At 34.4% G+C, this 25783-nt stretch overlaps 2 protein-coding genes across 19 annotated transcripts; both read left to right on the plus strand.

Annotated features, from left to right (window-relative positions):
• The first annotated feature begins 21 nt into the window (after positions 1 to 21).
• Positions 22 to 8795, plus strand: LOC125955137 (myc box-dependent-interacting protein 1). Of its 10 annotated transcripts, none has more exons than XM_049686045.1 (9): positions 22 to 95; positions 592 to 700; positions 4367 to 4502; positions 4556 to 4746; positions 4813 to 4917; positions 5008 to 5260; positions 5382 to 5477; positions 6223 to 6723; positions 7013 to 7636. In XM_049686045.1, exons 2-9 carry the CDS (start codon positions 632 to 634, stop codon positions 7429 to 7431), a joined length of 1770 nt encoding a protein of 589 aa, XP_049542002.1. In that variant the 5' UTR covers positions 22 to 95; positions 592 to 631; the 3' UTR covers positions 7432 to 7636. The 10 variants fall into 10 exon arrangements, with proteins under 10 accessions (XP_049542002.1, XP_049541999.1, XP_049542000.1 ...); XM_049686042.1 differs by having other exon boundaries at positions 29 to 95; positions 548 to 700; XM_049686043.1 differs by having other exon boundaries at positions 73 to 95; positions 474 to 700.
• Positions 8796 to 9200: 405 nt separating this feature from the next.
• On the plus strand, positions 9201 to 22806 carry LOC125956474 (guanine nucleotide-binding protein G(q) subunit alpha). Of its 9 annotated transcripts, XM_049688386.1 has the most exons (12): positions 9211 to 9317; positions 9849 to 9929; positions 14221 to 14245; positions 14326 to 14484; positions 15001 to 15185; positions 15312 to 15466; positions 15742 to 15870; positions 16572 to 16700; positions 19340 to 19469; positions 19886 to 20039; positions 20509 to 20616; positions 21398 to 22806. In XM_049688386.1, exons 2-12 carry the CDS (start codon positions 9852 to 9854, stop codon positions 21478 to 21480), a joined length of 1335 nt encoding a protein of 444 aa, XP_049544343.1. In that variant the 5' UTR covers positions 9211 to 9317; positions 9849 to 9851; the 3' UTR covers positions 21481 to 22806. The 9 variants fall into 9 exon arrangements, with proteins under 9 accessions (XP_049544337.1, XP_049544343.1, XP_049544335.1 ...); XM_049688378.1 differs by lacking the exon at positions 16572 to 16700; XM_049688380.1 differs by lacking the exons at positions 9849 to 9929; positions 15742 to 15870; positions 20509 to 20616; positions 21398 to 22806 and adding exons at positions 20122 to 20229; positions 20871 to 21369 and having other exon boundaries at positions 9201 to 9317; positions 13727 to 14245.
• Positions 22807 to 25783: the final 2977 nt, after the last annotated feature.

Below are 25783 nucleotides of genomic sequence, written 5' to 3' on the forward strand. Positions count from 1 at the left end.
TTCTTCTTCTTCTATATGCCCTTGTGTGTGTGTGTGTGTGTGTCATTGTGAAAACATCCCGGAAACAGTGCGGATCGTGTTCGTGTTTTTTCTAGGTAATTTAACAGGTTTTCCTAGAACGACTAGAAGAGGCAAAAAATTACAAATCAGCTAACAACAGAAACACACGCCAAGATTTACCCAGCTCTGTTTGTTCCGAAAATATAAGTGCTGTGAATTAGCTTGGTACAGGTGACTAATTTCCTCGTCTGCTAGTTCAATATCACGAACGCAGTGCGGTGGCAGTGAAAACTTGTGAATGTTACGCGAGTTTCTACGGTTTCAATGGAAGGATTAGTGATTTATGACGATATTAAGTCCTAACCCGAGAACCTAACCCGAGGAGCTGCTGACCATGAGATAAAAAAGCGAGCTTAAGAGACATCTTTGGCCTATTTCAACTTAGCTCTTCCTTTATTTCGCTTGCTCTGTAGTCCACTTTTCCGCTACTGTTATATATTTTATCCCACTGACATTTTAATTGTTTATTATTACTAATTGGCGGCAGACAAATTAAAAGCAGCAGAGATTTGTCGTTCGTTTTGTGTACAGAAATTTAAAACGTGTAAAGTGTCGAGTGAAAGTTCTGGAAATGGCCGAGAATAAAGGAATTTTACTGGCCAAATCGGTTCAAAAGCACGCTGGAAGGGCGAAGGAAAAGGTAAGGAGAAGTCGTCATTTAATAAATATGAGGTATATATATTATTGCTACCAAATCAATTCATGTCGGCGAATTTCGCAGCCACGTATGACCCCATCTGGTAGGATGAGGTTTTTCCCTTAACAAAATGTTCCAAAGGGATCTGGGAGCTTCTGATTAACCAACTGGTGGACTTCCGAAAATAGAACGGTTGGATAATCTCTATATTTTTGCCCCACGCGGTACACTGAATTAACATCGTGTGCATTTTTTAACTTGGTAAATTGGGAAGATATTTAAACTTACACTTTTGCAATCGTAAAGTATTCAAAGGTCTTATATTTAATGATTTTTGTTTGTCTTTAGATGACTCTATGAAACCATATTCGGCTTCGGCTTTTAGCAGTGTGTATTATGAACATACAAGTCAGCTACCATTTCCACGGTTATTTAGTGGGAAATCATTTCAAAACATTTACTTTTTTCCAAAAATCTGTGGACAACAGAATACAGTATTAATGACAGGGATACGAAGATTTATATTTCATCATAGATAAGCATAAATATGAGTAATATGAATAGTAGGAATATTTAGAGACGCAATGAAAATCACTGTATCGAAACTATATCTTTTTTTTTACTTTTGATGCCTTTCGGTGACGTTAAATATTATTTTTTAATAATTGAAAAGTAGTAGAGTTTATCACGGGTGATCGGTGCTTAACGGTCAGATCTATAAAAAGCGAATGATGGATAAAATAAGTTGAGATATGCCGTGAACCCGATGCCTTGAGATAATCGTATTAGAGAAACGAAGCAGAATATTAACATAACCAATGAATTCCAAATCTGGCTTGTTTCAATTGAGTTATTTTTGTATGCTCAAGGCTATCAATGTACCTTTTACACTATTCCGGTGGCTTAAACGTGTTAACAGAATATTGATTAAAACACTCCTGTTGATATAAATAGGCCATCGCCGTTTGAAAATAATGTAATCTGGGAGCTAGAGAGCACCATTTGCTCCTATATGAACTAATACCCTGTCTAGAGTAGTATTTAAATATGTTGGCTTTATCTTGTGTATAAAAATAAGTCGCGCATACTACAACAAAAAAAGGAGCTTGGAAGGTGCGGTCCGGCGTAATCTGCAATTCTAATTTTAGATTTCGGTCTATTGCTATGTTGCGTTTTACATTTAAAAAAATCCTGTTTGAAACTTATTTCAAACATTAAGCAGTACGGTCTTATGAATACTAGAGATACTATTAGTTGGTGGGTGTTAATTTACTGGTAATAAAGTTCGACTGTCGTTTTGTAAGTCATGTCTCTTTTAAAAGCTTCTATGGACCATCGCAGGAGGGTTACTCAGAGAATGGTGACAATCAATGTCACCTCGACATACAGCTTAAGACTATTTTTAAACTGGTTCCCCAGATCGATTTGTTGGGAACTTTTGTTGCTTTAGGATCATTAATTGCCATATTTACTTTTGTTGCTTTAGGATCCGTAATTGTTATGTTCGACTCCAACAATACCGACCATATGTGAAAGAATCATTTATGTTGAATTATTAACATTACAATTACTGATCGTGCTTCAAAACATTCGGGTATTCTATTTGACTTGTAGGAGTCAAACGGTGATACGTGGATTCACAAACGGTGCCCACGTTAGCAAACCTCTTTTTTGTTGTTAAAATAGTATTTGGAAACCTGCTTCGATACCCATATAAGCAAAGCGTGGGTCTGTTTTTTTTTTTTTATCAGTTAGAAACTCCGCTCCATAACGTTTACCTGTTGTATCCAAAAACAACACACTTTAAGCCATTGCACACAGTTGCATGCAGTCAGTCAACCCAAAGGCTATCGAATTTTTAATATTCCTTCCAACACAGTGACGTAACCCAGATGTAAAGCTTAATCGTAGGGGCATATTTATTTTCTGAACATAAGCTTGTTGTTTTCTGATTTTATGACATTTGGTTTTAACAGTTAACAAAAATCGGCTACAGTAATAATGTTTACATTACAAATTTATTATCATTATAAGCAATATCAGCAAACGTTCACATTTGTTAGTATGATTTTTGCGATTCGAAAATTTAAAAGCAGAGAACTATGGATATCCTAGCTACTTCTTCTATTGTGTAAACCCTACTAGACAGCTAGCAAATAAAAGGACGGAATTAACGTAGCTTCGTGAACGCGATTCCACATGCGCCGTCGCTTCACTCCTAATGGTGGCCTAATTATCGTACTACGATATTTGACAGAACACACATATCTTGCTGTATAATTTGATTTTGCGACTACATGCAAATTGAAAGAGAAACTTTAGCTTCGACAGATTTCCTAAAGATTCCTCAAGCGTTCCAAACAGTTTTGCGACATAAACTGATATCAGTTTTTTATTGCGATAAAAAACTGATAACTTAAAATTAATTTTGTACAATTATTTTTTATTTTAACTACCTAGAGCAGGATTGAACGGATTTAATGGAGCAGAGAGAAATGGCGTTTCGTTACCAGACTTGTGGTTTTTATGCCGTGTAAACGACATGCTTCCTCCTGGACTAAAAATATTTGGAAAGTTTTCCAAATATTATCGTCTGCTCTTATATTTGACACTCACTCAAATCTCGCAATAAAATCGCCTCTTAAGCAAGCGCAAAGGTGCTCAAAGTAGCTTCTCAACTTTGAATGTGGCAGTCTCATTGGTTATGCGACAATGCTATGATACGTTTTAAGATTAGTCGCTTTAGCGGTAAATTTAAGTTAGAAAATAAATAAAACAAATACGAAAACCAGCAAAATAGGATATATGAATTGTTATAAACTAACATTCATGGTCGGTTTACTGCTCGTGAGCGCGAACACGTAAGAACCAGGGTCAACTAGGTCGCCCACGTTCTATAACCATACTGCGTTTACTCCCACTATGTTGTTGATATAAATGTGTGTATTTTCATATCAGCAGCTGCCGTTCTATTAGGTTTTGCTGGAATTGTCAAGTTTGCAGGAATTCTACATAAACTTATTTTAACTATGTATGGATTTTCAATGGAAAGGTCAAATTTAACTGAAAAGATTCAAACCTTCTTTACTAATTTCTTTACTCGGTTTCTGGGTTTACCGGAAATCTACACATAACATACCACTCCTACCAATATGTTTTATTTGCATATTTGATTGTTTATTATATCATAAATCATGCTTTCTTTTGATTTATGTACTTTATATCACGGATCCATCAGAATACAGATGGTAGATCAACTTTCTAAGAAAACTTGAACCTTGGAGATTTATTTAGCTCATCTCTGACCGAGCGTCAAGTGACCAAATCACGTGTGTTAGTATTTTGTTGCTGCCCACATGACCATCGAGCATTCACATAGATATGTGTATTTTCCCCAAACTGCACATACAATTTTTTAAACGTCGTATGAGTTTACTGTAGCCTATAATATTATTTTCGCACCGATTTTACCTATTTTTCATTGGAATTCATTGATCAAATCATGTATTATTGGAATTTAATTTAAGTAGAGAAGAGAACACGTATAACGTTATTGGTATGGAAATAAGAATGTGAAAACGTTCAAATTTCCTCTTATTTTATAAGCCTCCTTATATATGTTAAAAAATTAACCAAATTCAATATATTTTTATATATTTTTGATTACAGCTCCTTCAAAATCTTGGCAAAGTCGATCGTACGGGGGATGAAATATTTGACGAACATTTAACGAATTTTAATCGCCAGCACACTTGCGCTACAAGGTTGCAAAAAGAATTCAGCAATTATATTAGATGCATTCGTGGTAAGTAGTCTACTATGTTCAATAATGTAGCCTTTTAATGGATTTTTTTTAAGCCGTACAAAATGCTTCGAAAAGTTTAATGGATGCCATAGCTGAAGTATATGAAAGTCAGTGGACGGGCTCGGAGGCCTTATATGCTCAGACGAAATCAATTGATACACAATTCCAACATTTTTCGTACAAGCTTGCTGATCAGGTTCTGAAGCAATTGGATACATATGCAATGCAATTTCCAGAAATGAAGGTAAACAATGAAAGCAATGTTCATAAAGAATGAAAGGCATACTATATTAATCGTTTTCTTTTTAAGAAAAAAATCGATAAGCGAGGACGCAAACTAGTTGATTATGACAGCCAAAGGCATTCGTTCCAAAGTCTTCAAGCTAACGCTGCCAAACGCAAGGATGACATCAAGGTAACCGATCCTAGATAAAATTTATACATTTAAACACTTAAATATTGCTTCAGAATTGTTTAATACCATAAGGTATACTTTTAATTGCAGGTTACAAAAGGTCGTGAGCAACTAGAAGAGGCCAAAAGCACATACGAAATTTTAAATTCCGAATTGCATGATGAGTTACCGGCTCTATTCGACTCTAGAATACTATTTTTGGTGACGAACTTGCAAACATTATTTGCTTGCGAGCAACAGTTTCACAGTGAAACATCTAAAGTTTACGCTGAACTAGAGGCGATAGTCGATAAATTGGCTACAGAATCACAGCGCGGTTCTTACACATTGAAAAAAATTAATGGTATGTTAATATATCAGAACAACATTGCTGCTAACATTGTTCTCTTCTGTTCTATTTGTAACAGTTTATCTTCAACGACCAGCATTTTCAACCATCTTTCATTATATTTTTTGCGTTGCAGTGATTTCAAATCCATCAAGTCCTGCCCAATCACCGATAAAAGCAAACTTATCGATTGTGAACACCGTTACCAATGGTTCGGCAAATACCAATGGTCGTGAGTACTAATAACTAATATGTTCAGTCTCTCAATTCCAACAATATATCATCAGTTAGTTATTTGTATTTGTTTTAATTTTTCAATTCCCATCGCTCCCATCGCGCCCATTGCTTAAGACTGAATAATGATATAAGCAACTGTTCAACTTTCTAGCAATTTAAGTACTGCCTTCAGTACTGCTTCCAAATAGTATTTGAACAAAATCTGCCGAAATAATCTAAAAATCAACCGTTCGCATTATCATCATGAAAAGGGTTATTTCAAACAACAAAAGATTCGTTTATGCAATCATTATCTCAGCAGCCATAAACGATAACGCATTTAAATAAATAAATAAATAAATAAATATATATATATATATATATATATATATATATATATATATATATATATATATATATATATATATATATATATATATATATATATATATATATATATATATATATATATATTCCCTGCATTCGCTTGTTCATATTCGAGACGTGTCAATGAGATATAACCATAAAACCCTTATTTGTAATGCTTCTATTTTTGAATGTTTTTCCCGTTGTAATTACAAGTTAGAATGCATGTGATGATTTGTTTTTTTTCTTTTTGTGTCTTCTTTTCACGTATATGCCTCACGTGCTCTACATTTTTCACATCACTGCGACACTCACGAATAATTCACCATTGTGTTTGTGTGTGCTCAAACTTCTTCGGTTTTTTAACATACGTATGTATATTCGGTGCTGTGAAGAAGATACTTCACAAAATACACAATTGCCAGAACCTGCTGTGTCCCCGGAAGACGAAGAACATTCCTATCAGAACACGGATGCTATAAAAGCGGTAGCCGCAACCACAATCTCAATGACTGTGGATATGAAATCAAATGACAATAATGTCAGCAAAGAGGATGCGAATGAGATCAAAATGAATGAGAGCGGTTCATCGGAAGATGCAGATCCATCAACGGAAACTTTCGTAACAAACGGTATGGCTTACCTTCATCAGTCACAGTTTAATCAAGAAGAAATCGTTTCGCTCCAATCTATCGTGGCGATAAACTCTCAAATGTCAATGGACGAAGCTTTAGAAATCACCCAATCACCTTCGAATGATATAAGCTCTTCAAAAGATATCTGTAAACCGCCAAATACCCTTGATGAGGATACTGCTGATATTACGAGTAGACCGCTAAGAGTGGTTAATCATCCTACATCGCCAATCACTACTGGCACGGCTATTTCACAAACAAGTAATGCTTATTCATTTTATTAATTACTTTATACTTACCATATCTTTGTCTGATCTTTGTAATCCTGTTTTGAAAAAAAGTTTGTCTTTCTAATGTCCTGAAATTATGTGTCTTATTAAACATAACTAGTTTAATCGGTTGCGGCATTATTTAGTGTAGCAAGTCCTTCGGCTACTTACGCCCCTTTTTTTTTTTAAAAAAACTCACCTTGAAATTATCAGCTTCTGGCATCAATTCTTCCGACACTAATGAGTTGTCCGACTATTATTCTATCCTGTACCAAATTCAGCCGAAAACATTTGCAGTTCTAACTATTTAACCGGTGATGATCCGTACTTACTGGCTGGTGCGCTCGCTGCTCCTGATACATTTTTGAAAGAATGTTCTCCCTTAACAACGTCATCAATATTTCAACGTCATGCCGCTCATGCAATTAACTACAATAGCATTAACCATAAAAACAACGCAATGCATAATCTATCATTGAATGTACACAACCCTCAACTGCACTGTTCTAGCCTGAATAATAACAGTAAGCTGGACATTCTCTATAACGTTCCGGTCGGTAAGTGTGGTACGTTCAGGTTAGTAGTTAAGTGTCCAGTGTATATTAAAGTATATAATTTATTTAATCTTTCAATGAAAAATGTATTATTTAGATGCTTGCTTATGCAGGGTTCACGTTCTTTTCGTAACCTACTTGTTTAAAATATGACCGCTCCTACATAGTGCTAGATAGCATAAAAACATGTTATTTACATAGTTCATAAACGAGCCTTTTACCGCGAAATGGTTCACTACCTTAATCAATTTCCATTCCATACCAAATATGAAAGATATTCTGCATAAAAATGATTAATTTTAACTAATTGTAATGTTATCTGTCTTTTTCTTCCCCTCCTTCCTTTTCCTTCTGATTGTTGTAATAGGTGCTGCGACTACTGATTTATCACCAGGAGTTTTATATCGCGTTAAAGCAACATATAAATATGTTCGTGAGGATGTAGATGAATTAAGCTTTGACGTGGGCGATATTATAGACGTAGTTGAATATGAAGACCCAGAAGATCAGGTACTAATAGTATCAGTAATACATACTGAATATGGAATGAATCGTTCTGGGTGATACTATGCTTTTTTATTCTTTTAGGAGGAAGGTTGGTTGATGGGATCGAAAGCAGGCACAAATGAAAAGGGTATGTTTCCGGCTAACTTTACCCGGCCATTGTAAAAATTCTCCCGCAAAGCAGTGTCGATCCCTGCAAATGAAATCTGGATAGCGAATGCTAACGCAAATATCTGCTTAGAGAATTAGCGGCAACCTTCAACAAAGCAGCGAAATTGCATATAAGAACTCACGATCCTTTCTTCGATCCACGGCGTCCAATAATTCGGCAGCTAGTGTCAGCGTGATTAGGATATGCTCCATCATTATTGTTTTATAAATGTGTTATGTTTCAATAGTTTGTTTTGCAATTAATTGGAAAGCAATATCGACGATAAACGCTTTTATATTGCCTTTTATTGTTTTATTAATGTTGAAAAGTTTGCAGTACTCAATTTGCAAAAGAGCTTATTATATTTTTTCCCGCGATTTAGTCTTCATGAAAATTGTACAATCAACCACGTCACGTTCTATAAGATCACATGAAAACCCTGCATACCAATATTATCATTCGAGAATACCTGGATATCGAGATATTCACAAATATTAAAAAAGGTGCCTTTTAAAATAGAACCCATCCAGCTGGATTCGAGAGAAGTTACTAACATATTTCTATGTTTCACTTAGTTGTTATCGTCGTGCCTATGAGCTATCAAAATCAAGCATTTTCATTTGGATTATATATTATCTAGTTTTATGATAAACAAATTTGTTAACAAAGCCTGCTTATGATTTAACCGGTCTATTGCATTCACATATGGGAATGTTTCTTGTTTTGGTGTTTAATATTTATATTTTTTAAATGGTCAAATACCGACAGCATTCGAAACAAACTACGTGGTATGAATGGTATATGGTAGAATGGAATAATAAAAAATAATCTTGTTTTTACTTTTTGTGAAAAGCATTTATTTTTTTTGTTACGCTGTTGTTGTTACTATTATCTGAAATTAGTTTTCTGCTTCTCAAAACAAACCCTTCAGAAACACCAAAACCTTACCGGTTGGATTGGAACCGATTCGAGGCGAGGCCGAACAAAAAAATGTTTCGTTTTAAAATTTAAAAATTGTTCCGTGGAACACGTTCCGTTTTAATTTATATTTAAATTATTAAATATTAAATTATTATTACTATTAATTGTTTACTCATCGCGGGATAAAGTCGCACTTTTGTCCTACTAAAACGGCGTACTTTCCGTCCTTGGGCTACATGGGCTACACCAAATACACCAAACTCACCAAACTCACCAAACTCACCGAAAAAGTAGAAAAAAGATCGAAAGTGCACTTTTCCGGGCCCAAAATCGACTTTTGCCGTGGTGAATTTCTTGAAAGTGGAGTTTTGCTGTTGAAAGTGGCGTTTTGAAAATCGCGGAAAATTGTAGATTTTGGGCTTTTCCGAGCGAGGAAAAATCGCCGATCGCTTGCGGGTAGTTACTTTCATCGGAAAATACCAAAAACACGAGTTGAAAGGCCCGGAATCGGGAAATATTGCCGTGTATTATAGCTGTGTTTTGCCGTGGTGATTTCGCGGTGTGGGCTTGAAAATTGAGTTTGAAAATCGAGGAAAATCCTCGCCGTTTTGTTCTGAAAGTGAAAAAAGCGAGTGTCCTTAGTGAAAGAAGAATAATTCACGAATTCTGCCTATATTCGGATATTAGGACCAACTGAGGCTCGGGCCCCAAAGATTCCTAGCGTGCGGGATGTAGCAAAAAAAGACTTAACCGGAAGAAAAAAAAGGATTTTTTGTTGGAAGTGTGTATTTCTGCACATTTTTGTGCAAATATATAACTACTCTTGAAAACATAGGGCAATCTACATATAAACAAATATATATAACAAATATATATATATATATATAACTGTTTGCAATATACGTGTAGAAAGTGCGTGAGTTTTGCTAAACCCAGCCCTTTTGCTTTGTCAAAAATACTTAATTAATTATTTGACTACTATTTTAGTCCATGGTTGCCATTCTTCGTCTACGCAGTTGTGCAAGCAGCGAATTTAAAGAAAAAATCCACCGGATCGATTCCAATGCGGTTAGTTTCAGTCCATAAACCGTAAATGCAAAATTCTGGATGGAATCTCGTGAGTCGTCGTATCGTTTGATTAGTGAACCAGCAGTGCAATCTTTACTACTATTAAGTTACTACTTTCCATACTTATCGGCATCGGTTTCCAGGCCAGTGATTAAGAAATGAAAAAAGGACCTATGCTCTTTGATGGTGCAATTTTAAGGTGAACCGAAATTTATCTGTTTCGTGCAAAAGAACGCTATTTCCGATGGATTTTTCCTTATCGGCGGGGACTCAGTGAGCACGGAAATTTATTATTCTAAATTAAACCAAATCTGCCTCGCCCGATAAAATAAATCATCGATTTATTTACGGTTTACGGAGCAACCAAAAGCTCAGTTTATTGTATGCAAGCTTGCATACAAGCATTATTTTTATGCATGCGAAAGCCTACCGGCTTGCATGCAGATTAAAAATTACTACTGAACAGGAGAACCAACCAAGTTCTAGCCAGTCATTAGTCCTTCTATCCTTAATCCTTCACAGTTTGAGGCCAATAGTTATTCATTACAACGCAATGCGGTACTATGATTCAAAACAGTAGTGGCGACGGAGATTCTATGTACATCATTGCTTATTACATTCAATAAGTCTACATCCTTCCATCATTCGAACTGGCTAGCATCGACCAAATAAAATTGGTTTTAGAAGGAAGCCACAGCTTATCAGCGGCCCCGGATATGTACCACAGGTTGATCCCCATGCGCTATTTCATTAGTTATCTGAACCCTTACTCCTCCTACCTGATCAATAGATCACATAGGAATCGATGCGTTAGTATGGAACCGGACGAACCTTCCCAAAATACCGTTTACGTGAAGGTTTACTCGTTCCAGGTCTCCATCACCATTCTGACTGCATGCCCCCATTCATATTTTTTCCCATTCAAAAGTAAATAACTTTTTTCACATTGTTTAACGAACAGTGGATTAAATAACAATAGATCACTTTTAACTATTATGGAATCCCCACGCGCTACCCTTTTTTGATGCCCAAGTGGAAGCAATTTCGATCCCAAACTACTCGCCAATGGCACCACCAATCGTTTGTTCTAAAGAATTCGTCTAAATGGTCTGCTGCCTATTAGATCATCGTATCTTTCAAGCGTACATCATGTCGAAACATTTATCCGATTCGTTTCCGGTTCTTTCACCGCTTTCCTGTACGCAGCAACGTTACTGTATCAGTAAAGGGTTTTACAGTTGATTTGTTTATAAAAAAAAAGCTGGCTCAATCTTTCAAACAGATATATTTCCCTTTTCGCATAGGTCAAAAACATTTTTCTCCATCCGTTCATTTTCATTGGGTTTAGATATTCGATGTTAACGCTGGTAATCTGATCGTGGTAGCCATAGATCCGACCCACAACCACAACCTCTAAGGACTAAAACCCGCGTTCGCTATGCTCTTTTAAAGGCAACACTTTCATATACATGCGACAATGCTAGAACTGTGGGAAAGATAGTAAATGGAATGTGTTAACATGGTTTGGTGTATTTTGGAAAAGTTGAAAGCTTTTTAAACAAGTGAAGGCGACGCAAAATCTATGATTGCGCCTAGTTTCTGTTTTTGATCGCAAAATACCTTTGCTAGTCGGAAACCTATACATTTTTCAGAAAGATATCGAAAGCCCTCTAAATACTATAGTTCAAAGGATGCTGATGATAGAGAAGAATTCATATATTATGGTAGAATATTATTGCGTTAGGAAGATTCTTTGCTGAGATGCAATGTAAATATTACGTATTCTAGCAGCATATTTTTGTTTTTGTGGGCTTTTTAAAAAGAGTTTGAAATAAGGTTGCTATCGTGGCCAGGCACGATTAGCACGAAAGAAACATTCTTTTTCGATCGATTCCACCTTTTGTACCTTAACTTTTGTTAAGACCACATTATTTGGTTATTATCTGTAACTAATAATCTAGACAAGAGCCATAGGGCCCTATTCCGAGAGTCTGTCTTGCAAACGAGACTGCTGTACTACTGCTGAAAAAAACTTAGCAGTCTTGTTGAGCTCTTATGAATGAACTTGTGATTTTTTACAGCCGGATTTCAAAAGAAATACTAATACTAACAAATTATTCACCAACACCACTAAAAACCAACATCTTTCGGTCCAATGGCAACTACGACCAAAACGAAAAAAAATACCATTTTCAGTCTCGTTTTCAAGACTCAGAGTCTGTTGCTAAAACCTACCAGACTCTGAGTCTTGAAAACGAGACTGAAAGACTCGTTGCCATTGGACCAAAAGATGTTGGGTTTTGGTGGTGTTGGTGAATAATTTGTTAGTATTAGTATTTCTTTTGAAATCCGGCTGTAAAAAATCACAAGTTCATTCATAAGAGCTCAACAAGACTGCTAAATTTTTTTCAGCAGTAGTACAGCAGTCTCGTTTGCAAGACAGACTCTCGGAATAGGGCCCATAATAAAGAGTGTTTTCTAATCGTGGTGGATAAGAGCAACTTCGATCGTACAGAGAATACCTAAAATATAATTTTATTTTAAAGTTAACTCCTAACGGAAAGTTTCTATAGTGGCCGTATGTACCAGTACACGATAGCAACATTTTTGTTATTTCGTCACGATCAATCAACTCGTGGGTAGGTTTTAGAGATTTTGCAAAAAAAATTAAGTGAATTAAAATGCGGGCTAGCTAAATGATTCGTTTGATATTTGTGTAAAGAATTTATTTTATGTTTATGAACGCAATTGAATGAAATTTCGCTTTAAAAGTTTTTAGAGGTCAATTCATGCGCTCCTCAAGATTTGGAATCAGAAGTGACGAAGCGAGTCACGTGCAAGCATTGCAAGCACGACTAGAAATTTTATCTAATTTAATTAGCTGCATAACAGAGTCGAAGAAAAGTAAAAAAAGATAAATCGTTGGACTTGAGTCTGACACGATACATGGTTTAAATACAACACCAGAAAAAGTGAAAGCAGGACACACATTTACTACAAAAAACACAACCTCAATGGTACATTCTTCATAGTATTGCTAGGAAGACCCAGCAATTTTCAAGCATGTGCTGTATGTTCCCGTACCCTGACAGTGCTGTTTTATTCTTCTTAGTGTTTTACTGTTACACACAAGTAAGGGCAGGTTTATTGAAGAAAAGAGCAATACACGAAGCATTGGAACACCAGGGAAAACAGTTTATCCAACATGCTAGTTCTTTGCAACGCGCATAACTTATCGATTGTTCGCTTTGGCGAAAAAGGACACTATAAAGGCCCATGCTTGATCGTTAGAACTTTTAGTTTTAACCCAGAGCTTTTGCAGATTGTCTGTTCTGTGGTACATTGATACGTGGTGTTCTATACGAGGTAGAATTGTTTGTTCTGAATTCAACTATTTTATCATTTTTTGCACGTTTCTATTGAAAATAATAATCAGTGTATTCAACCATTTTCATGTTATAATCTCAAATTATTCATTAAGAAACGAATACAAATATTTTCAAAGATATGTCTGTCAAATATTAGATATCTACAGACTCACGTTGAAAAAGAATTGGCTTATATGTGGGTGATAAAATTAAAAAAGTGATAAGAGTTGTAAATGTACATCTGTCCGTTGTATGCCCGTTTGGGATGTTCGGAGAAATGATATTTATAGTATTTTTTATCGGGGATTTAAGTGATTTTTTGTGTTCAAAATGTCTAACTTCATTCATTATTCATTCAATACTCACATAGATTTAATGCTGAAAAGTAATTATTACAGTAATCTAAAGAGTATGTTCTACGAATTCTAGTCCTTGCTGTTCTATTTTCCAATCGGATTCATCAAGTGCACGCAGTTTCACGCTGGCCGTGAAACTAGATAGCCAAAGTTTTCAAGCTAAGTTCGTATATTGTGTATTGAATGCTTCTAGTGTGTCATTCTGGAGTGTTTAAAGCTAGCATGTCATATGTGAGGTGGAGACTTGCGTATTTGTGATAATTAAGTTAGCGTAGTCGAGGAATGCTTAAGAGCATGTTTGGATCAGGGAGGAACACCTGATATCCTCTAAAGTGATCGAAATAAGTGAACAACAATAACATTAGAAGTGCAAGTGAGAAGCAGAATTGTTCAACATCCTCGTGGTCGAAAACATCCAAAGTGATCTTATTAGTGCTGCATTGACGGTTGCATTGCGGACATTTTAGACATCATTTGCAATTCCGATTTGAATATACATTTATTCACTTATTTTTAACGCAGTATAAATCCGTATTGTTTCGTTCGTTGATACTTCCCCTGTAACAGGTATCACTACTCGCGCCATCTTCAGGTACTGTCGATGATTTGTATAAATCAAATCATCGGACATTTGACTAATTACCAACAGCTCTTTATCTACTTGATTACCAGGCCTGTGCGTAAGTAACAATAGACTATCTTACTATTCAACAATGGAGTGTTGCTTGTCTGAAGAAGCCAAGGAACAGAAGCGAATCAATCAGGAGATTGAACGCCAGTTGCGACGAGACAAGCGCGATGCGAGACGTGAACTTAAATTACTATTGCTTGGTGAGTAAAAGAAAACAAAAAATGAATCAACCCACACATTTTTCCATATCGTTGTGACTTAGATGATGGATCCATGCAGACTGCATTGCATTTGTGTTAATGCTTATATATACGTATAAATGTGGTAAATTGCATCTCTATCTCTATCGTTTGAAATAGTTATAACTGTATATTCACCGCCGAAGAGAAATTGTGTATGAAATAACTGTCTGCCAAGTCATAAGCTCAATCACAAGATTGATTGGTTTTGATCATGAACATTTTAAAAGGAATTATTGCATCATTCGCATTAGTTGCATATAAATAAACATTTTACCGCAGTTTGATAACAATTGTTTTTTGGCTTATTGTCAAAGGAAATCATTTATTTAAGTTCTTACTTCGTTGATTTGGTTCGGTTGAACGAAAAGCAAAATATTGATTTTTTATGTATTAGATACGTACGAATAGAAATTTCCACATTTATTTTTATCGTCAAAAACGTATTTGTAATGGCATATTTTTTTTACGTAACAGGTACCGGCGAATCTGGAAAATCGACATTTATCAAACAAATGCGTATTATTCACGGTAGCGGATATTCGGATGAGGATAAACGCGGCTTTATCAAGTTAGTTTATCAAAACATTTTCATGGCGATGCAGTCGATGATACGGGCAATGGATTTGTTGAAAATTTTATACAGTGATCCAGCAAACATCGTAAGTATTTTAACATTTATTAAAAGTGTTTTCTTGGTGATTCCGGTTAACGCTCTATTGTATTTTTAGTGAAACATTGATTTGAACTTATACATATTAAGAAATTATGTTTCTTTGTCATTTCAGGAACATGCTGAATTGATACGAAGTGTAGACTTTGAAACAGTTACCACATTTGAACCACCATACGTTCAAGCCATCAAAGATTTGTGGGCTGACGCAGGCATTCAAGAGTGTTATGACCGAAGGAGAGAATATCAACTAACAGATTCAGCTAAATAGTAGGTTGAATATTCTGTTTTTCGTGCCATAATTGCAGTAAACTTAATTAAATTTTAAATTTGAGATGCATATTTGCAAAAAATTGTTTGCTTCTCTTCTTAACCATTTCTATAAGGGAATGTTCTGCTCTTTTGTCAAACTGTTATATAATTAATTGAATTGACGATGATATAACGCAAAAATTTTGCTATTAAGGGATATGAGCCCTGTTTTACAATTATGATTATCATTTCCTTAATGATCACCAATTGTGTAATCTACTTTCGTCGCATAGTTACCTAATGGAGATCGATCGTGTTGCTGCAACAAACTATCTTCCAACGGAGCAGGACATTCTAAGAGTGCGTGTACCTACGACCGGAATAATCGAGTATCCCTTCGATCTGGAAGAAATTCGGTTTAGGTAGAGTTTTAGGAATGGCGTTCCGTACACAGCTTCTACATTTCTTGTCAACATATTGTATCTAAATAGAATTTTGCTGTTTATGTCTTCAACAAACATCGACCATAAAATGCATGCGTGGTTATTATGTGTTCGTCGTTTTCATTCAATTCGGTCTGTCTAATGGGGACTGATGCAACTGCGTGTTCGATTTTCGTAACATCAATCTAGAGTGAAAGTCGAACAGTAACAACAATGTTTTTTAATGTTCTAATGGGATTGTAGTATGGTACATTTGTGATGCTTTGATTTAAAATTGTGCTTTTAATTATTGTGCATGATAATTACTGTTGCTTGTGTTTCTTTTTCAACTGCACATAATGCAACTTATATAATGTTTCTTTTAAATTACGATTCTTTTGAAACATTGGAATTGATTTGGATATTTACCATCATTAGTTACGAAGAATTATAGCTTTGTTTATTGTTTTGTATAATTCAACCAAATTTTCGGAGAATCACTAACTTGTTCAAGTTTGCAATATCAAGACAGGCAGACAAGACATTTTTTTCAATCAAAATGTTTTATGACGACAATATTCAATGAAAAAATTACAATTTAAAATGGTTACCAATTATTGTTTGTGACATGATAGGAATCCAATTGAATATTTCTGTTTTGTTGATTATAGAAATTCTTTTGTTACTCAATTTATATCTAGTTACCTTAGCGATATGGAGCGTATCGAAAAAGAAGACTTTCTTCCAACCGAACAAGATATTCTCAGAGCTAGGGCACCGACAACGGGTATTTTAGAGTACCCATTCGATTTGGATAGCATCATTTTTAGGTATGATTTTAATTTGTCCTTGGAAATCAACAAATTGCCAAGAGCGCTTCGTTGAACGTGGCTTGTTACGTATCTGCAGTAAAAGAATGTAATGTTGGATGTCGATTCAATATGAATGGTATGCCTTACTATAGTATTGTATTCGCTATAGATCGACATGTATGGGTAAAGTTATGTATCATATGCGATGTTATCTTGTTTTATTTTTTGTTTCTTGTTGGTTTCACGTGTTTTTAAGACTTGAACAATTTGTGCAGGATTTCCAAAAGGCAAACTTCATTCGAATATATTCGCTTGTTTAATTTTGTTTACAAGCTAATTTAAAAAAGATGAAAGTATCGCTCTTGTATTGGGTAGGGGTAAAAGTAATCCAATATTTTTAGAAGAAGGTCTACTAGCTTTTGCAGCTAATTATCAATACAAATACTTTGGCTATCTTTAGTAATGGAACTAGCATGACCCAGCGTGCGTCGCTACGCGTAAAAGATAAGGTTTACCTGAAATTTTGTATTTCTTTCAGCTGCTAATTTGTGTATATTGATTTTTAATATTTGCTGAAGTTTTAACATTAGTTAAATGATCGCCAACCATGGGTGCGGATTTTTTTACCTGCTTCTAAAACTGCAAGTGCACCGTTTGTAATGTGTGTGCACATTTTGCATTTTTATACATAATTTTTTGAGGGACTCATTTGGGCTTTCATCCTTGCTACAACATTTCGAACGATCACAATCGCTAAGAATGCTTAAACTGGTCTGAGCTAAGCCTTGTAGACTAAAATTCTCATCAATTAAATAAATTAGCGCTCGCAACGCTCCCTTCAAAGAGAACTTTCAAAAAATCATTTAAAAAATAGCTGTTTGACCTAGGGAGCTGAATATATGGGATTATTAGTTGTTTTGTATGAAAAATGTATGAAAAATGTCAAAATATTTTTCTTAGTTTTTGAATAACTTAGGAATATAGTTACCATCCTACTCTGATACCTATAGAAGATACACACAAAGTTTGGTTTGAAACGGTTCAGCCGTTTCGGAGACGTGACACGAGATTTATATATATATATATATATATATATATACATATATATATATATATATATATATATATATATATATATATATATATATATATATATATGTATATGTATATGTATATATATACTTTCCAATAACTGAGTTGAGCTCCTAACGTTACCGCCTGGAGTTTGTACTCCGCGCAACAGCTCTTATGATAATGTTAATAGTTGGTATATACTGCCTTTCAGTATAGATTCGATATGAATTAAAAATTTTTTTGGCTTATGATGTAGTTAATGCTTGCAAATAAACTATAGAATTCAACATGAATATGAATGTGCGTGCTTTCCCCGATACGGCCGGATATTGGTGTCTGACTCGATGATTGAAAATATCTGGAATTTTTATATTGTGCTCCAATCATCATTATTAATTGTTACGCAATTTAAGGAAAGTGCGGATTTTTTACCTCCTACTGAAAGTACAATCGAGTACATCCTGAACTATTAGTAATGTGTGTGCACATTTTAAATTTTTATACATAATTTTTTGATCTTTGATGAAATTTCGAAATTTCGAATTGTGCATATTGCTCCAGTATGTTTAAACCGGTTTTAACTAAGCCTTCTAGGATAAAATTCTCATCAATTAAATTAATTCGCGCTCGCAACGCTCCTTGGCGCTCAGTATTGCAACTACTGTTCGGTGATTTAGTGGATATTTAAAAAATCATTAAAAAATAACAGTTTGAGCAAGGATTTGAAAATATGTGATATGCATGGTTAATATTAAAATTGGCCGTGCGGATCCGTCGAACCGAAATTTTGCCGACAACGTAAACATTATGCAAAATACCAAACAACCGGCATGCATTTTCCTTTTGTTTAAAGGAAAATTAAGAAATGTACCAAAAATGTTCATTGTTTATTTTTGTTTTCAACCAGCCCCCCATTACACGCCTACTGCCGAAAGTAAACAGCCAACGGATTGTTTAGTTTTTAACAACTTATAAAAAGTTTTGATTTTATTTGTTTCATACTAGACAAGTTAACGAACACTGAAATCCGCTCCTGTTAAAATAGTAATCCATTATTTTAACAGGAGCGGATTCCTCAAGTTTTCCTCAAGTCAATATAAATGTAGCAACTATTCATTGTTCTAGCTAATTCTTAAAATATATCGTTATTATTAATCCTCATGCAGAATCATCATGAAAACATGGCCTCCGAATGATTGTAGCAATATAATTAATACGATTTCAAGCATTATTGCACGAAGAGGATGAAATTAATTTATTTCAAGATCCTAACTAGCTTCAATGATTTACAGCTACATTAAAATTATGCTTGCGGTGTTGGATTATTTCATACTAGAACATTTCACGAAACTTCGCTTAAGTTAAGGTTAAGCTTTATTTGGATAACATTTGGTTTTTTTTTATGCTAGCTATACTATGCTTTTACATATTATTATTATCATGCAGTAAATCCATTCATCCATCAATACATCCAGTCATTCTAATAAAAACATTGTTAGTACAATTTGTACTAATACGATCATAATGACCTATTAATTGAAATACTATTTTTCCACATGTATGTATAAATGGAATAACAACAGAATGGTGGACGTCGGAGGACAAAGATCTGAGAGAAGAAAATGGATCCATTGTTTTGAAAATGTGACATCTATAATTTTTCTGGTTGCTCTTTCTGAATACGATCAAATTCTCTTTGAATCGGAGAATGAGGTAAAACGCTTTTATTTCATACCTTATCTCTCTCTCTCTCTCTCTCTCTCTCTCTCTCTCTCTCTCTCTCTCTCTCTCTCTCTCTCTCTCTCTCTCTCTCTCTCTCTCTCTCTCTCTCTATATATATATATATATATATATATATATATATATATATATATATATATATATATATATATATATATATATATATATATATATATATATATATATATATATATATATATATATATATATATATATATATATATATATATACATATATATATTTATATACATATATATATATAGAGGAGATATATATATATATATATATATATATATATATATATATATATATCATACCATTTTTTTATTTTAATATATTCTTCATTTGTGATCCATTTGATCCTAATGCGTCTTGCACGTCTTTCCAGAACCGGATGGAAGAATCTAAAGCTTTATTCAAGACCATTATTACGTACCCTTGGTTTCAACATTCTTCAGTCATCCTGTTTTTGAACAAAAAAGATTTACTGGAGGAAAAAATTATGTATTCTCATTTGGTGGATTACTTTCCAGAGTACGATGGTAAGCTACACTAAAACAATAGTTTGAAAGTCTACTTTTATCAATTTCATAATAACCTCTTACAAATGCTTTTGTCTCAAAGGACCTAAGCAAGACGATGTTAAAGCGCGGGAATTCATTTTGAAAGTTTACTTGCGCGAAAACCCTGATCCAGATAGAATGTGTTATTCGCATTTTACTTGCGCAACAGGTTAATGGAATATATTTTACATAAAAGTAGAAAACTGCTTGCGAAACTGCTTGCGCCTGTAGCAAGTTAAAATTGAAGTTGAAACGATGATTTGCTAAGATTGTTATGTATTGCTATCAGTCGAAGTATAAGGATATATACACAGGGAGCATCAGCTATGAATTTGTTTCATAACAACTCCGAAAATGTAGTATAAATTCATTTCCTGTAATACTAAAGATATTTGCTGTAACGTTTGAGTATCGCTAATTGAACCGGTTTATGCTTTCATAATCACAGGACCACAGAGAGATGCAATAGCTGCCAGAGAATTTATCCTCCGCATGTTTGTAGATTTAAATCCCGACTCGGAAAAAATTATTTACTCGCATTTCACATGTGCAACAGGTAAGTTTATTCATCGTCGTATGCTCCATCCTCCATCCATTATCTTATTTTTATCTATTGAGTTCATTTCATTTAAGTTAGTGAAGTTGTAAATCAGTTTGACTTTGAGTATAATGCTTTTCATTAACGTGTGGTTTTTTCTATTATGATTAAGTTCTATGATAAATTACCTTCTCAAAACGCTTATTTTTTATCAATTTTTGGTTATGCTTTCTGGATTTCATGCTGCGTTCATCGTTACTTGGTCAAAACAGATACCGAGAATATCAAGCTGGTTTTCTGTGCAGTTAAAGATACGATTATGCAAACTGCTCTTAAAGAATTCAATTTGGCTTAGTCTAACATTGAACAGCTCATTTCGCTGCCCCTAATATGTAATGAATTAAAGCAGAAGTTTTACGCTCAAGAGAGCAAAACAAGTTATTGTATAGTGAGCCAATCTAATGACAAATTCTAATGAGCCTTTACACACACCATGTTTAGCCTTTCTACAATTGTCTAATAATATACATGAATTTAATTCGGTCAAGTGAGCAAAACAAGTAACAAAAAATGGTTGGGCTTAATGATGTACCATCGAATAAGCCACGTTTAGTCTATCTACCGTTATTTAATAATATACTTCGATTCGATTGCAATAAAGAAATTGTTACCCCGAACAAAAATAACAATGCCGAGCCTTTAATTTTTTTCACAGTTTTCACAATCACAGTTTTGCGACTATATCAACTAATTTTAATGACTAATATTTTCATTCTTTCATTCTTTTCTTACCGACCAGACACAGAAAACATACGCTTTGTGTTCGCCGCTGTCAAGGATACGATACTGCAATCGAACCTTAAGGAATACAATCTTGTTTGAATGGAGTTTGTATGATAGTTATTATCAAGATAATTGGCACCGAGAACCTATTTTGGTTGGCACTCAAAGAAGATGGTATGGTTAACATCTGCGGTGCCATTCTACTATCATCGTAGCATTTATGATACACAATGCAGACAAAAGAGAACACAATGATGCGTAACACATGCAACATCTTCAACAGATCTGCAAGCTCTTCACATGAGGTATCTCCCTGCTCCATGAGGAGATAGCAGTCATCAGCAACATTCAACAGAAGAAATAGTAGCTTTCGGATAAAAATTATAATTGTTGGCTTCACATAAATACTATTTTATTCGTAATTGATCTGTCAATCTCGAATACATACATTAACTGAAAATATCGTTTATTGTATAACCTGCGACTGTGTGATTATGCGGTTTGTCGGAGTAAAATCTGGTCTATATATCTAATATGTTTATTTTTACATTGCTAATACGGCATTGTTTGACAGTTAAGCGTAAGCACTTAAGTGATTTAAACATACTAAATGAAGAGAATTTTATTTTTCTTCTGTTGTAATATAAATAGTGCTGCCATACTTGGCGAGGTCCTTATCGAATCCAAATTGCCATTACATTTGTTGTCAACGAAAGCAATTAGACGGGAATTTTTGAAAGATGTGCAAACTTATATAAACTAAAATATCGGCAAATTACGTTAAGTTATTATTTTATTCAGTCTATTGCTGTTTTCGTTTCGGTGATGCAATAGTCTAATTTGAGTACATAACAATACAAAAATATAAGTTCAATATGGCCGCACTGAGTCTTCACGTTGCTCTTAAAATTGTAGCAATTACTTTTCAGAAAATAGTGTATTGTTTGGAGCTTTTATAAGTTAATCGGGTTTTATTTTAGCGGGTTGTGTTATGTGGCTAATTAACAGTTCCTGTTTTAAGTGTGTATCATCAGAAATTTACTCACGAAGAGATGCTTCTGATCAGAGATGATGTCAACACAGCTTGTAAAATAGCCGATTTACCCACATACACTTGTTTTGAATAAGCGGCATGCCAGTTCTACAAACATTTAATTTGTCTTTCCGAATGCCTAATACGCAAAGAAATCCTCGCTATTCCGCTCACGCTAACTACCGATTGCCGAAGCGCCCTATTGTTTTTGAACACTGTTTCAGTGTATTTTCTTTTATAACACGAAAGTAATTCATAACGAAAAGTAATTCAGATTTTACTTTCATTCAAACCACTGCGACCGTTTTATGCTAATTTTATTTTGATAATCTTAATAGAAAGGAAAGAAATAAAGAGAAGGGCTTGCACACCGTTGTATTTATTGCTATGCATACCATTATATTTTATCTCCCTCTTTTCCTATGTAATTTATAAGCATTCGGCAAACTGTTGATGCATTTGTAAGTCATAAGTGTCAAATGATTATTTAAAAAATGTATTAATATCATCTATACTATAGATGCATCAATCTTGCCGTTAGGAATTATAATATGTTTATTCTAACGAGTACAATAAAAAAACGAACACAATAGAATCGTCAGTATAATGTTCCTTTTTCAAGCAACTCATTGTCTGTAATGTGTGTTGTGAAAGTATGCTGGTTTATGAATTTTTGCATGAGTGTTTTAGATAAGGTATTATTTACTCTGTACGTTCAAGTCACAGTTTGTTGCAGCACTGATCTGAATCTTCTGGTCGATTAAAATTTAAGATTAAAATAAACTTTTGTACTACAGGGTTAGGCATAAAGCGAAACAAAGCGTGCTAAAATATTTTTTTTATTTCATTCAGTTGAAGTAAAAATGGTCGTCAATAGCTCAAATGAGAATGAAAATTTTGAATGAAAATTTTGAAAAATGGTGGTAACGGTAAACCATGTTAGTGGTTTAGCGGGTAAGAGTTCCATGCAGTTCCTTAGGGCGAATGCCGAGGAATCTCGGGTGGAATGTTGCCGGGTTGATGAATTCCTCGGGTGGAATGGAATGTTCCACCTAGTTTGCAAATCGGAAAGAAAAAATATGATAGTATCGAACCCTGCCTATAAATGGCTTTCTTTTGAGAATTTCACATACTTCTCAATTCCTTATTGGTGGCTCAACCGAGAAAACCACATTTGAAAACCTACGACCCAGCAAAAGTATTCACTTCATAACTTTTGAATTAATTACATTCATTTATTAACATTCGTTTTACTCATATGTCGATGCTGGAGGACACGCAAAGTATCCACGTATGTTTTTTCAACCATAATTAGTGTGATCACATTATCACATTTAGTTTCCATTGTATACAACTTTTCCAATAAAACGTAAAGCAATATTCTTGTGAACACGTGTAAATAATGGAATGAACAATTTGACATACTTTTTTAGCGCCCGGTGATCTACAATTCGGCAGAAAAAATTCGCGTGAATCCATATGGTTGCGATCTTTGTGCCTAACGCTGTAGTAAGATTTCAAACAGTTATTTTTCACTTTGAGTGTATGTTTTAACAAATTTATTTTAGCATCGCTTCTTCATCGCAATAGAACTGTTAAACAATCTCGAAACATGCTTGGACTTATATTTAAAATCTGTTATCATCATCTATATATCATGTTTTTCATCATAAATAGGGACAGACGATCCGTATGTTTATTTTAACAAGGAATAACAATAATTAGGGTAGGACATTTCCTTCACTTTCCTTCCCCACATCCCGGGCATGCTCGGTTGAGTTATCTTTTCTTTTTTTTTATTTAATTAGCCGACAGTACAACCAACGATCGGTACTCGCTTCCTGAAGAAGAACTCTCCGTCGTATCGTACCGCTAAGTATTGTGCACGTCTAAACATGCCCCTTTTGTGTGATTGACTAACATGTGTGGTGTAATTGAATGATATTAGCATATTTCTATGTTCCGAGACTATACCATTGTTTTGTGTACGTATTTTTTCCAATCCGTATAGTAAATATTACTGTATAAATTACATAAACTAATAATTGTTATGATTACATAACAATTTCCCATTTAATGTTTTTTTTTTATTGATAAAAACCTTACCTATAATTATACACTATTCCTGTGCTTGCTTGTCTCAAAATTAAAATAATTTACAACTCGGGTATTAAACTGCCAGCAAACATTACATCTCGCATAGTAATCATACTTGCAATTTTGGTTAATAAGCAACAATATTGAGAATTAGGCACAGTAATTTTGATTTCTATTTCGGTATTTTGATGAATATGACCGCGAACGACCGCTTTCGTTAGGATTACGACTTTTTCTATCTTATTTCAACCGATTACAATTAAAAGGAAGACGTGCAATGCCAACGAAAGAAATGCGACGAGAGTACGCAACGGTAGATAATAAGTAGAAGAAAATCAAATATGCACAACACCTATTGTGCAAAGAACAAAAGAGCATGTTGTTGGCGACGATCCCTACACGTATATCTCGAAACATGAACAAAAGAAACCAAAAGTAATATAATATAGTTAAAGGCAAGGAAATGTAGCATAATTTTTTCCGAGACCCCTAGTATTTTTTAATCCTCTGAAAGAGTGTAAAAATGAAGCTTTGCAATTTGTCAACCTTAAACATTTATCCGGCATCTATAAGGCATGATACTTGAAGGCACAGGTGCAATTCAAGGTTCAACGCGATAAAAACGAGGGATGCACAGGTGATAGCTCGAAGAAAAACATTCCCCAGAACAATTGTGTCGTTTTGGTGAAAGTAATCGAGAATGTTTCCATTTTCTTCTACAGTCCTCATTTTTGAAAGTATGCTGAGAATAGAAACGGAAGTGGAAATAAAAGCGATTAAAGGCGAATTATCATTTTCAATTAGGCAAACTGACTAGTTTTTTTTTTGTCTACAACCAAATAGGATAAACGATGAACATGGAAGATAAAAGGCCATTATCATGGTTGTTCTTACTTATGAGAATCAGATTATTACTGTTTGGTATTCAATTCGCCCAATTGATTATCAACCAGTTACCAAATAACTGTGTATCCATGCATATGCAATGGTACTTCGTGTTAAATTGGAGGATCCTATTTGAATAAAAGATACAGACAAACAAAAAACACAGGCAGTTTGTTCCATCTATTCAGTTTATCATAGGCATAAACCAGAGTCACAAAAGATCGTACTAGAATCGCAACAAAGAAACATTTTTATCATTCTTATTAGTGTCTCTTTTTTTGAGCTTGCTTTAGTTTGATTTAAAAAAATCGTGTTTAAAGCACAGCCACCCGATTTAAATGCTGTACTAACCTTGAGCAGTAACATCAGCTGTTTATATATGTAGAA

This window comes from Anopheles darlingi, chromosome 3, assembly GCF_943734745.1.
Source record: "Anopheles darlingi chromosome 3, idAnoDarlMG_H_01, whole genome shotgun sequence".
NCBI lineage: Eukaryota > Metazoa > Arthropoda > Insecta > Diptera > Culicidae > Anopheles > Anopheles darlingi.